This window comes from Buceros rhinoceros, unplaced genomic scaffold (genome assembly GCF_000710305.1).
Source record: "Buceros rhinoceros silvestris isolate BGI_N320 unplaced genomic scaffold, ASM71030v1 scaffold15535, whole genome shotgun sequence".
Lineage (NCBI taxonomy): Eukaryota > Metazoa > Chordata > Aves > Bucerotiformes > Bucerotidae > Buceros > Buceros rhinoceros.
Genome location: NW_010411285.1, coordinates 23,936 through 37,973, shown reverse-complemented (window position 1 = coordinate 37,973; position 14,038 = coordinate 23,936). Strand labels below are relative to the sequence as shown.

The 14,038-nt window shown below is 41.5% G+C and overlaps 1 protein-coding gene across 1 annotated transcript in view; it reads left to right on the top strand.

Annotated features, from left to right (window-relative positions):
• The first annotated feature begins 13,668 nt into the window (after positions 1 to 13,668).
• Positions 13,669 to 14,038, top strand: part of SEPP1 (selenoprotein P, plasma, 1) — a 5,386-nt gene continuing 5,016 nt past the window's right edge. Inside the window, 1 exon segment of the mRNA XM_010135962.1 lies at positions 13,669 to 13,862. Coding sequence (XP_010134264.1) covers positions 13,672 to 13,862 — 191 coding nt within the window. The 5' untranslated portion in view covers positions 13,669 to 13,671.

Below are 14,038 nucleotides of genomic sequence, written 5' to 3'. Positions count from 1 at the left end.
GGCTGGGTGATTCTGATGAGTTGCCTGAGGGAAAGATAACAAGCCTGAGCCAACCCCTCTGCTATCCCAGCTGAGTACTGGCATCGTGAAATGCACGTTTCTCTGCCAGGCCAGAGTCTTCAGAGGATCCCTTGTCATCCAGGCTTCCTGTGGAAACCTATTCGTCCAACTAAACCAGTATAATAATTTAACTTGTCAAAACAGACACAATGATCATCCTTTTGACAGCCTCTGTGTCAATCATGACAACAGGAGGGCTGACACATGCAACGGCTGTTTGTTCTTTGGAGCTTGCCCACATAATTCTGTGAACGAGCTTGTTTATGGACTCCCATCACTTTTGCCTGGTGCCAGGTCTACATGTCACTTTTGCTGTGTTTCTCCTCCACTAAAAGGGTAAATGACTACGAAGGTAATCACAGAGTCACAGAATCATCCGGATGGAAGAGACCTTTGGTTCATTGAGTCCAACCATTCACCCTGCACTGCCAGGGTCCCTAAACCATGACCCTCAGCACCACATCCACACGGCTTTTAAACACTACCAGGGATGGGGACTCCACCACCTCCCTGGGCAGCCTCTTCCAATGATTCACAACCCTCTCTGTAAAGCAATTTTTCCTGATATCTAACGTAAATCTCCCCTGGTGCAACTTGAGGCCATTTCCTCTTATCACTTGTTACTTGGGAGAGGAGTCTGACCCCCACCTTGCTACATACTCCTTTCAGGTGGTTGTAGAGAGTGGTAAGGTCTCCCCTCAGCCTCCTCCATGCTAAAAAACCCCAATTCCCTGTTTCTTCTCACGGGACTTGTGATCTAGAGCCTTCACTACTTTAATTGCTCCAGCACTTCAACATCCTTCTCGAAGTGGAGTCCAGACCTGGACACCGTGCTCAAGGTGTGGCCTCACAAGTGCCGAGTACAGGGGGACAATCACCTCCCTGCTCCTAATCAATTCCCTGCTCCTAACGCGGCAGTTCAGCACAGTGCAGAAATCCTACAACATCGAACAAGACACAAATAATAGCCGTTCCTTCAAGTTCAGATGAATTTTTATGTACCTTTTAATACATAAAATCCTGAGTGCAGTGATTTGTACTGCAGTAATGCGAGAAGGCTTTATCAGTACGGGTGATTTGTGATGTCATATAAAAAGTTAGAAGTCAAATTTTTGTCCCTCTTATCTCCTCATGTTATTGCTTAATGGTCTTACTCATGTCATCACGCTGTTGTTCGTGATAGCGTGTCTGCTTAGACGGTTGTTTGACGTCTCGATGTGGTCTGCCACACCTGTTCTTCCTGTCTGTACCTGGCTGTGCGTCAGGAATACTGATGCCTCCTGCATTTAAAAAATACAGAAGTTTGCTTTAAACTGTTCTAGTTTTAGCTGAAGAACGGTGTCTCCAAAAGCTTGTGATTCAAACTGAAGCATTGCTGAAGTGACCACTATAGGACCAAAATACAACAGAAGAGTTAAACATTTCCATGCCAGCACATTCTACCTCTCCAGACAAAGTTGGTGGTTTGCTTTTATTTTATGTTTTTTTCTGGGTTTTTTTGGTTTTTTGCATGGTGTTTTCCATAGTGTTTATTTTTTTTTTCCTTCTGTACTGTGGCTTCACAGTACATTGTCAGTTTAGATGGGAGCTTTTAAATGAGCTGTTTATAACTTGTCCCAGTAGCATTTCAAACATAAAGTGAGACTGACCGAGCTATAGCTGTCCTCCTTTTCCTCTCTTAGAGAGGGGTGTGGTGATTCCCAGCACTACCTCTAGGATTAGAGAGTTGTGTTACAAAACAACAACTCTGAAAATAATCTGGTTTGTAGTGCATTTTATTTGCAAGAGGAAAAACCATGTTAAACAAACATCCAACTGATCTGTATCTGTATCTGTAGTTCATTAGGTATTAGCCATTTGTACAGCTAACAATCCCCTAATTTCCCCGCTCATCCCCCTTTTCCAGAATTGGCTTAGTGACCGTCCAGAGAACTCCAGGATCGATACACAGTTAGATGACCTGACCAGCCTTCTGGACACAGCGTTCAGATGAGTGTGGGAACAGTAACAAAGTGCGGGTGCTCTCTTCCAGCTCTGGACTTCTCATGGCAGTGTTGAGGCGGGCAGAGAACTCCCAGCCAGGCTGAGCGTAGCCTCTCCCAGAGAGAGCCATGAAGTAGCAAACAGGCAAAACCCGAGTGCTAGACTAACTGTAGAACAGCGTGAATCATAGATTTCCCTGTTGTAATAAAGAAACTTCCTGTTTTCTGAACTAATGAGGAATTGATAAATTGCAGGTCTGAAACCAAGCATTCAGAAGGCGTGTTAACGTGCAGGATTGAGTAGATGATAACTGTTTTCCAAAGGCAGAGGATTCAGGTTATACATGAAGGCCAGGAGGGACCATGAGCTCACCTAGTGCAAGGCCATCCACCTGGCAGCCCGTGACCTGTCCCCCGCTTCCTGCGGAGTTCTGACTAGCTGCTTAAATGTGCTCATGACACACCCACATCTCCCACCAAAGTGGGAGCCCCATGTCAGGACCAGATGATTCGCTAGGGGAGGTCTGGAATTCAGATAGCTACAGTGTGGCCTTTTCTGGTCTCTTCCAGAAAGCAGGTTGGCTGCTCGTTCCTGCAGTGACACCAGCCGTTTGCAGAGACCTTCTCTCTGTCAGACGGCTCAGCAGGTCTCCAGTGAACAAGGACTTGTTCTGTGCATGGAAGGGCTTTACGTTCTCTCCACAGCAGGACAGATGTGTCCTATTACACAGGAGAAACCGTCCCTGTGGAGCCCCCTTGAGAGGTACACGTGGTAGGTCTGTTTACAGACAGACGACGTTTGTAAAGTTTGGAAGGAAATGAGTAAGGCTCATGCCTCTGATGGAGAGCTGCTCTGTTAACCCTCCTTGTCTCTTTAGTATTATTTCAAGAGGGAAGGGAACATACAAAGGGTTAATGAAAGTCAAAACAATAATGGCAACTGTAAAGTGCAGTGCTTGAAAACCGTAACTTGCTGAATTGTGAATTGGTGTTAAAACCCTTAAACCTCACATCCGTGACACAAAGATGTCAGCTTGTTCCTTTTTTATCTTTACATTTTCAGAGGAAACACACAGCTAGGACAGGATGTGTGTTTGCATCTACTCGGTGGTATCTGCTGCCCTACGAGCCCCACACCAAATCTTATCTGCTGTGTACAAGCTGACCCCGTGAAGGTCAGCTGACATGTGAAACCAGGGAGATCAGTGTTGTGTGAACACTCTCTGGTGGTTGGATTCTAGCATTCCTATCCAATTTTTTTTAAATATCATTTTAAATATCTGGAAGCAGAAGCAAGCCTAAGAAATTAGTGTCCATCAGTTTCATAAACCGTAGTGCTTTGGGTTCTGCAGAGTTATGAGAAGCATGCCTAGAACAATCTTGTAGTGGCTTAGTGCTTAAATAACAGTTGGTGTTAAGTACTTTGCTACTTTACTTTTTTTCCAGAATATACGTGTAGAATCGTAGAGTTATAGAACCATAGAATGTGTTGGGTTGGGAAGGTCCTTCCAAGATGATCTAGTCCAGCTTCGGTATAAGGTCAGCAGGGCTTGGCTAGGTTGGTACCTCTCTGGGAAACCTCTTAAGGAACACCTCTGTTAAAAAGCCAATGGTGTTAACTGTTAAATATATAACATGCCGGTTTTTTATGGGTATGCATTGTGCATCAGGAGTAAAATAACATTCATACACGATTTTTTATAAAGATGTTGTATATGTAGATACTACATCTTCAGAGGTAACCCAGATTTTCATAGGCAAATCTTCTGTAACGTGACTTGCAAATAAGTTTTTTATGGTTTTTCTTAAATAAACACAGTGAACAGAGCACAATCAGGACATAAAATATGGTGATTTTGTCCTAGCTCTGATCTGTGGAAATCTAGAGAGTCTGGGAAGGATCAAAGCTAACTGGCAGAAGAGGGTTTGACCTAGCACACTTGTTGGTGCTGTGGTTCCATGTGTTGCACATGCAGAAACATTAACAGATTGTTTTAGATGACTCCTCTCTGGCCATGTAATCTTCCTAGAAAACCGTTGATCTATGGACTGCACTATTGCTGGCAGAAATTATGTCTGACTGATAGGTTCATAAAATGTTCACTGAAGATGAATGTTTACTGCAGGACCTGGAGACAATCAGGGAGATATTCCACGTGTAATTAAGATATTAAGAGCTATAAGAAGTTGAAAAGCAATAAGAAGATGGAAAGTTGGGCAGCCTAGGTATAATTCTTCCCTGTATCTAGGGGAAGATTTTTGTTCCTTCAAGAATGTTTTCCTTTCTGATGCATCTTCCATGCCTGCAAGACCGTGTGTGCTATGTGGCGCATTGACTGTGTCTGTGCTGACTGTAACATCAACTTGAGCACTCCTTTTGGAGGCACACTGATGGAGCAGCGACCAAATCACATGTGCTACTGAGAGAGCACCTGGCCCCTTTCTGTCCTGTCATTTAAATTCTTAAGACCAGCCTCGTGCAAGCTGTAAGCTTCAAACGGCTCCTGAGCTGCTGACTGCACAATGACTTGCCTGGGCAGTGGAGGATGAAGTCCTGCTTCAGGCTTCAGGACAACTGGGTATGTGAAATCCCTCATGATCCTTCAGTTACGTATTTTGTAACTTCCTTGAGCACATGTCTGTGTTAAAGAGTCACAAAAAGTTTATCATTAACCTAAAACATTTACAAGCAAGACATCGTGAAGTCTTTGCAAAAAGCGGAATTTAATTGAAAAGCATTTATTGTTAATTATTACTGTTACTGCAGTCATGGGATCACGTATGCATTTAGTTTTCTGATCTGTCTGTCTCTCCTTCCGGATGTCTGCTGACTGTGTTGAAGAGAATGTTATGCAGCTTTATTGCCATGGTATTTCAAGTGCCACAAGTTTTTTTCACTTCACGTGCGTGTTTTGTTTCCTTTTCTGGAGCTCTCACAGGAAATCTGGCAGTGATCATGATGCAGGATCAGCACATATCCTTACTTTGTTTTTCTTGTTTTGTTTTTTGCTGACAGGAAGAAGTTCAGAGAAATTCGGCTTGCAATACAGAGGACTGGATAAAAACATCGATGCTCAAAGATGGTGTGGGAGCTGCTCAGCTGTTCCACCATGAGAGACTGACTCTGGGCTCCGCTGGGGATATTACCACCTCCTTAAATCCGCTTCTTAAGACTGTTGTAAGCCTGATATGTAAATAGTAACTAGTAAATAATACAAGGCATACTTGAGTAATGTTTTGAACATGTCTTCCTGCCAAGAGACAGACATTAAAAATGAAAATAGAGGTCAGCTGGAGATGAGGATTTACCAAAGTAAAATGCCAACGTGGGACTCATCCCTCCTAAGAGAGTCCTTACAAATGAGCAGCCACACAAACCTCAGCTGACTGGAGAGCAGCTGAGGCATAGTGTGCCTTCTGTTCCTTGTCCAGATCAGGGCTCCCTCACTCTTCAAGTTCCACAGGTTGAGCTAGTGCTGTTGGGATGGGATGAGGAGACTCAAAAGCATGTACTGCCTGTAAGCTATTATTGCCTGTAATTAGAGAACATAATATGAAGCCTGTTCAGTCTGAATTCTCGTACAAGCCACGAGGTGCATCCAAAGATGAGAACATATGAAATAACGGTAATTTTGTAGAAGCAAAATAGTGGCTGCTTGAATTTTGCAGGACAGATATTTTTCGTGTGATGTGGAGTAGTGTGATGGCTTGTGCAGCTGACTTCCAAAGTTGTCCTCAGATAAAATATTATTGTATCTTCTCTACTCTCAATTCTCTTTTTTTTCCAAATGCTGAGTTATTTCCGCTGTGTTGCAGTCTGTACCCTTTGTTCTGGAGTGCTATTACAGTTCTACTACTCTGATTTTTACTTTCCCCTCAACCTAGGAGACCAAAGCTTTTGGAAAAATAGGAGGACTGCCAGCCTCAAATTAGGGCTAATAAGTTTGTCATATATAATGGTGTCCGTCATTGGTGGCCCATTGTCAACATAATACAGAAATAATATTCTGTATTCGAAATTTTACTTTGCCTTCATTATTATCTTAAAGAACTGTACCTGTGGAAAATAAAAGACTGTAATATTCGAAGATGGGGACTTCTGTTTTGTGTTTTTCATCCAAAACACACAAGAAAGAAACGTCTGTTAGTTAATAATTATAATTTTCAGAAAAAACATTAACTCTTCAGGACAATAGGTAGCACTTAGAAATCTGAAGCTAGTAACAGTTTTTCTATATGGGGTTTTTTTTCCCCTCTGGTTAATATGAATTTATGACAGCTACATAATATACTCTATTATTAAAGTGACTCTGGTCTATTCAATCAATACGCGTTTAGCACTTCCCGAAGGTATGTAGTTACCTGGCTGACTATAGGAGTCTCCGTTACACTCTGAGTGTGGGTTGCACATGCCAAGTAGCTATTATAACAATGCCTGGTACTGTAGCTGCTGAACACTTGACAAAGTAGTGTCACAACTTGTAAGCCGGTGAGGCTTTGTTACCAGAAATCAAATCTAGGCAGGGGCTGAGTGCTAGTCAGCATTGCTGGCTTGTTAAATAAGGGCACTGACAACAACAAGAAAGGTGTTACTGTAAGGTAGCTGCTCTAAGTCCTTCTCACGTATCAAGTGATGTTTCCTGATATAAAGCAGATAAAGATGTGACTCTTCTAGACCTCCATCAGCATTCAAAAAACAGTAGGACATGGTCGGTCTGTTCAGGATTTGATTGTTGCAAGCATATGCATCAGCACAGCTCTCCCTCTGCTTTCATATAGAATACGTTTGATAAATGCTTCAGTTCTTCCGCCAGAGTTCAGAAGGTCAGTGTTGCTTTGCAGTATTTCTTTATCAACAGAGATGACTTGAGGTAATTACATTTGGAGTTCATTATGGTAGCAGGAGGCCACTTTTTTGTGAAAATAATTTTTAGTCATGGTTGGAGTAGGTGGCTATCAATCGCAGCTTCGCATGTGCTGGAGCAGTGAAGTATATTTTGTTAAGTGAAAACTGTCACTTAGACCAGTCTACTTCTGTACTCCATCTGCAAGCTGTTACAGCAGTTCACAAACTGGTGTGGAAATGGCAGCTGCTTTTAAATTTCCAAGATGTACAGAACAGTAAAAAGTGATGGATTTACCCCGTTGTACCTTCATTACTGGTGCTGGTTGCACGTTCACATACTCCTGCCCCGAGAAGGGCACACAAGGTTTTTTTTTCACAGTTCAGCATTCAGATTCTATCTGAAAAGAATGATTATCAACAATCAACCTTCAGTATCACATATTTGCTCCTGTAAGTGTAATAGTTTATCAGACTTCATTTCATGTAAAACAAACTCCATCTTGCACTCAGCTCCCTGAATCTCTCCCTGTCCTGTGCAGACCATGGTGTTTGCAGACACTGCCGCGTTCTCAGGAAAATAAATCAACATAGAGCCACAAAGAGAAATTTAATCAAAAAGAGGAAAGCCATTTTAAAATCACAATTCAACAGATCTTGAAAGAGACTTTTTCATACCAATCCCTCTTATTCATTGGCTGGATCCAGTTTTCACTTTGGTTTTCATATACTTTATAACAGATAAGCAAAGAACAGACTTGAACTCCCTGCAAGGTTCACTGCATACGGTCACTGAATCCCCTGTATTGTGTTGTCATAACTTCCATGCCCTGGCTAGGGTTCAATGCAGTGAACTGTGTTTGGATGACCTGCCACGAATCATTAACAAGGACTTGCTTGTACAGGTTTTTCTGGTGAGAAGCCTTCAAAGTCACCTGTAATGGACTGCTGTGGATTTAGTTGATGAATCATTTCCCTCTACATGTCCTAAGGAGAGTTATTTGGTCTAAAGACTTTAACGGGAATTATAGGTATTGCTGATGGTACTTCTGAAGTTATGATTACAGTTAAGCCCTGCTGAAGACCTGATCTGTTTATGGAAAGAGAACTGTCTAAATACAGAAAAATCAAGGGGTTTGTTTAACTTTCTTTGTATGCATTGGTCCAGATCCTTAATCACTTTAGTTGTGCACTGAGTCAGTGCACCATACTGGAGAGCCTAAAGCTGTCTGTGGAGTTCCTGGTATAACTGTGTCATTCGTGTAGAAGGAGGGATCCCTGATCGTTGTGTGAGATGTGAGATATTTGTAGGAGATCTGTACAGATACCCCGCCTTGGGCATTGCATGGTTGTGCTTGCCTCTTCCTGATTTACCATCCTCAACACCAGAAGCCTAGGCAGGGTCATACCAAACTGAAGGAAATTTCAGCTTTCTTCTGTAGATCACGGGACTGCCAAGTATTACTAAACACACTGAAAAATACAGAAGGTGTCATAAGGCTACAGTCTTCTTTACCTCCTGTGGGATATCATCATTTGTCCTTCCTTCAAATGGTAAGAGGACCATCGGTTTTAGGCCCAGTGAGGTAACATGGGGAACTTTCAGGCTGATAGAATTATTGCAGGATGAATGTGGAAAATAAACAGAGCCAATAAGGAACTCAGAATACTTGCAGGTATTCAGCAACCAGGGTCAGTCTGCATTTGTAATCTGTCCAATAGTTATGACTTCTGACACATCTGACAAAAAAAAGATTTTCCTTGTTAATTACAGAGTGCTACAAACAGGTTCAAGTGGGGAAAGATATTTCATTATTATAGAAGAATTTCCGAACAGAAAACCAGAATATTTATCTGCTAGATCAGAGCTCCTTTAAATCTCATTTTGATTCAAGCAGACAATGGCATGTATCAGCTATTCCTTCATTCACTGAAACAATCTTCAGGCCTCTGTCAGAAGACGTCAGCTTTTGTCGCTTTCTTGGAATTCTGAGAAGTATGCTTACACTGCTCTGGATCTCACCAGGAGGGGAGGAGCACGAGACCAATATTGCACCACTATCCTTCTTTCTGGAGTTATGCTAACTAATGAACTTGTGGTTCTAAATATTTTGCTGAATTTAATATATCTTCTTGGTCTCTATTTAAATTACCCTTTAATTACAGCATTTAACCAAGAGCTTAAGGCCTCATAAACAAATGGAAATTTGTTTACGTAAGCATTAAGTAAACCTCAACAGCCTGTTTCAGTTGCAGTTTATTCCACTGCGAAGCATAAGTACCTCCAGTGAGATAACACTGTTATAAAATGAGAAGAACCAGTAGAGACAATCTACCAGTGGACTTTGAGCACCCTGTTTGTGACATCCTTCGGTCACAAGAGCAAAACAGACAGTGAAGTCCTAAGGTCTCGTGATAGAATTCGTGCTGGATCTGTGTTCTGCCTCCGTTCTCTCATTATTTGCACATGTTGGAAATCCCTACAGCAGACTTGGCCAGAATATAAGTACTGACAGCCTTGTAATTCTATGTCCATTTGACTTTTTTTTCAAAGCAATGTATACACTACCAATCTAGATAATAGAGATAGTGATCATCAGTTAATTTCCAAAGACACTGGTGTTTTTTGTTAAACTCTGAAAACTTTGAAACATGTAAAAAAAAGGGATCGTTTATGTTCAGTAAGAAGGGAAGGGGGCTGTTATTTCCACCAGGACCATTATTCCTCTTCAATAAGAAAGATTAGAAACAGGATGATAATTATAAAAATTAGTGTTTGAAACTGAAAACTTGTCCAGTTTTGAGTTCATAACTACCTCCTGCAGTGACATTGGAACATCCTTAACAACTAAGAAAATACTTGCAATTAAGACAATTATGTCTTTATAAGCTATGTACAAAGGGTTGCAGGAGCCTATGAATTCAAGGGGGATTAATATAAGAAATGGAATGATCAGAGTCTTAGGCTGTAAGTTTAACAATTATTAACATATTCTGCTGTTTGCAAAAAAAAAACCAACCCCAAAACAAACCAAAAAACAAAACAGAGCCGAACAACAACCCAAACATGTGGAAGTGTTTTTTTTTCACTCAGAAAGGGTAATGCTTCAGACTAAAGTTTAAACATATTTAGGGTTTATACTTTTCTAAACCAACTGAATTAGATCTACCTAAACCCACAGGCAACATTATAGTGCACCCTACCACTTGCTTTAAGACAGTGGAACTTTCTTGCCCAGTGATCTCAGGTAAGGTGGTAAAGCAAGAGGGTTATGGCCTATAACTGTGAATGTAGGTAAGCTCTCCTTAATATTATAATGGTTATATAATAAATATCGTTTAATATAACAAGAATTAGTACAACAAACACTAGTTATTGGCACAGTGATAATTGCCAGCAACAGCTGCTTCTCATCGCTCTGTGAGGGTCTGCAGGTGTCTCTGCGGACTGTGTGGGAGGCAGTACTAACCTTCCAGCAGTGGCCACTGTACAGTTCCATTCTCAGTGTGCTTTCCATAGCGGGGTGGCTGTTTAACAGCTTTGTTGCTTTAGCTCAGTTTACTCTCTCTGGACTCTTTATTCTTCAGTGTTTGCGAGCTGCTTGTCGGCAGCAGTTGGTGGTACACACAGCTTATAGGCTCAGCACTTGTTAATTAAGTGCTGTGCACATCTCTCTCTGCAAAGCTGAGAAAGGAGTGGGAATGGAATATTGCTCTTTATCTGATAGTCTTTTCACCCGTGTTGCAACAATTAGCAAGTGACCAACTGTCAGTCACTACTGAGCTGCATTTTATTCCTCTCCTTATTAGTAGACTTGTACCTGCTGAATTTCTTTTTGGTTGCTTCAGTGCTCATTTAGGAATAAAAGACATGATGCATACCAAATACTTATTACAGCCAACCTCGAAGGGCTTTATTAACATTGAAAATCAACAACTTACCCTGAGGCAGGAGACCCAGCAAACAGCCTATCGTCTGGAATTGTAAAGGACATCGTCACAGCTATGAGGGCTTGGTCTCAACCTGGCAAAGAATACAAGGATGTGTTTCTCTCACAACATAAGGAGTGTGAGCACATTCCACCTTTTAAAAAATATTCAGTCCCAGTCTGATGTCTGTTTTCTGCATTGTGTCCTCCAAGACTATTGAATAAAACTTCAGATCTTTGCCCTTCTTTCCATTGCCTTGAGCATAGGACTTCCACAGGACAAACCAGAAAGTCATCAGTTCAATTTCTTACAACCAACCACAAGCATAAAGCTCACCTGTGCAGAAGGTACAATCTCAGGCCATAGAACTAAGCAATACAAATCTCACCACCTTAAACTCTGAGGGCACACTAAGTTTTTAAGCATTCATTTCTCCACAAACACCCAGAATATGTTCAGTGAAGGAACTCAAATTCAAGCAAACTTCTGTCAAAATAAAACGTGGCCTGCAAAAACAATTCTCTTGCTGAAGAAAAAGAGTGAGGGAAGAGCTCAACCCGAATGTCTGCAGACACCTCAGTGATGATGATGCTCAGAAAACATGACAGAGTAATACACGGTTAAGTGCTTATTGTCAGTTGATGGAGCTTCATGGCTTTATGTAGCTACATGGCTGAAGATCTGGGCTCTAACCTCCAGCAGAGGCTGATAAACTGGCAGGTTTTACAGACAAAAGTTTTAAAGCCCAGTGATGTAATCCAGAGCAGCTGGGCAAAAGGAACTCTGTACTGCACATGCCCTCTGACAAGGAACATGAATCTCTAAGGCAAATATCAGGAACAGCATATGAGAGAAACATCTGCTAACTCAGCATTTAACATAGAGAAGTGCCTCCTCCCTCCCACTGTGGTTACCACTGTGTTCAGATAATAATGTCTCTTCGGCCCACCCCCTTTCTCTGACTGTACCACTACCTCAAGCTGACTGGGGTGACTGACAAACTGCATAACCTGATATTCAAAGTCAGTATGTTAAAAATACTTTGCCATTCTGCAAAGATAAGTGGTTGGCACTTGGAACTGGTCGATGGAGAAATATTTCGGCTGCTTTTGCTAGAGGGGTTTGCTTTGCTTGCAGGGTCGTTCAGAATGAGCACCCTGAACTTTGAACCGTATCTGCAAAGTGAGATAAACAAGAGCTGTATAAATACCACGGCAGTTTTCCCACACAGTTTGCTTCTGCAGCGGAGTTGGAACAGAGCTGCCAAGCAGTGGGGGGAGGAAAGGGTAAGTGTGCTGGTTTTGCTATGAAAGAGCTTCATGACTTAAGATTTGGCAGAGTGTCTGCTTGTTTCTTTGGCCAAAAGGGCTGACTGGAAATTTCCATTGCAAACCAACTAGAAAGTTGAAATGTGAAGAGAAGTGTAAATCAGAACGTAGCTCTCATCTAGTTCATGGGGTGACACGGCTGTTTCTGGGCACTGCACACCGGTGCTGCAGGAGACTGTGAAGACATACAAGGATCTCAAGGGTGTTGTAGGAATTTCACGTGTTTGTAAGGGATATTAAAGCGGGCAGCTTTCCAAACGTGTAGAAAAAGTACAAAACTGGCCCTGTTGCTATCTATTGGACCACATTTTAATCTTCAAAGTACTGTACCTAAAATGCTTTTGGCAGAACTGCAGGAAAGAAAAATTAGGGACAGATGGATTTCACTAATGATGTTGGCTTTGTAGCAGCTGACTTTTAATAGATCAATTATTACAATGTTTTAATTTTTGTTTTTTAAAATAATGAGGTAAATGAAACGTATGTTATGTATCAGAACTTAGTGTTTCCAAAGCATTGTTTTTACTGACAGACTTTGATGTGAGTGGTGAAATTATACAATTCCACAAGCTAGGACATGTTGGGGAGCAGTTTTATAATGTTATATATTTCTTGATAATGGGTGTTTTCAAAACATATTCAGGCAACATTATTACGTTAATGGAATAAAAGGAAAAGATAATTACAGAATTTCTCATATGCTTTGATTTTCACAAACATTAAATGGACTAACTGTGGGTAGGAGATTTTGTAAGATCTGAGGAATCCTGAAACTCAATTTTCGTTTCCTGTTTTTCTGTAAAACTGTTTCTTATGTCTGTGTTCTTAGAGAGTTTTCTCAATGGGGTGCAAATGCTACAGACTGACTTGTAAGTCAGTCTCTAAGCCTTTTTTTTTTTTTTTTTTTTAATTTCTTCCAGGTTTGGTAATACTTACCGAGCACCAAAATGCACTGTTGGTGCATCCCGCTTTAAGCCTTTTTTTTTTTTTTTTTTTTAATTTCTTCCAGGTTTGGTAATACTTACCGAGCACCAAAATGCACTGTTGGTGCAAGCACTTTTAAGTCAGCGGAATTACTCTGGAATCCGGAGTGAACTGGTCTAGATTCTTACCGGTGTAAATTGGCTCGGCACAACTGGTTTCAAAACACAAGAAATGAGGGCACTTTAAAATCACTGAAGTGTTAAAAACTATCAAGAAGAAATTACAAAGATGAAGGAACAAAGTAGTCTGATTAGTAGTGTTAAAAGAGAATGCGGTTATTCTGAACACTTTTTAGCTGTTTGCATAACAGAAAAAAGAAATGCTGCCTGTTTATGATAGGGACACTCCACTGCAAAATGGAAGAAATATGATCAAGCAGTAAACAAAGTAGCTCAGATTTGCTCTTACAGTTTCGGGTTTTTTTAAAAAACTGAATAGACCCAGTATTCTGCTGTGTTTTGTGGTGGAAATTTCAGTGCGTTAACTTTGTGCAGGCATTGATCTCATTTTGGTTATTTTCTCTCTTTTCAGATAAAGCCCAGCCATGTGGCCAGGGCTGGGGCTAGTTCTGGCTCTCTGTCTCCTCCCAGGAGGAGGGACAGAGATCCAGAACTGCAAGGAACCCCCAGAATGGCATATAGGGGATGAGAACCCAATGCTGAACTCTAGGGGCTCTGTGATGGTGGTGGCTCTCCTCCAAGCTAGCTGACACTTGTGTCTGCTACAGGCTTCTAGGTAAGCGTAAATCTCTTTCCTGGCTTTTGTTAAACACAACTGGTGAATTTTTGATTCTATTTGAGTATGATACTTTTGCCCAAATACAGAGGCACTCAGTGAACTCTAGCTTCCTCAAATGTCACCATCCCAGCTGGCATGTGCGACCCAGTGACCAGGTTGAGTCTAAGCAGGAA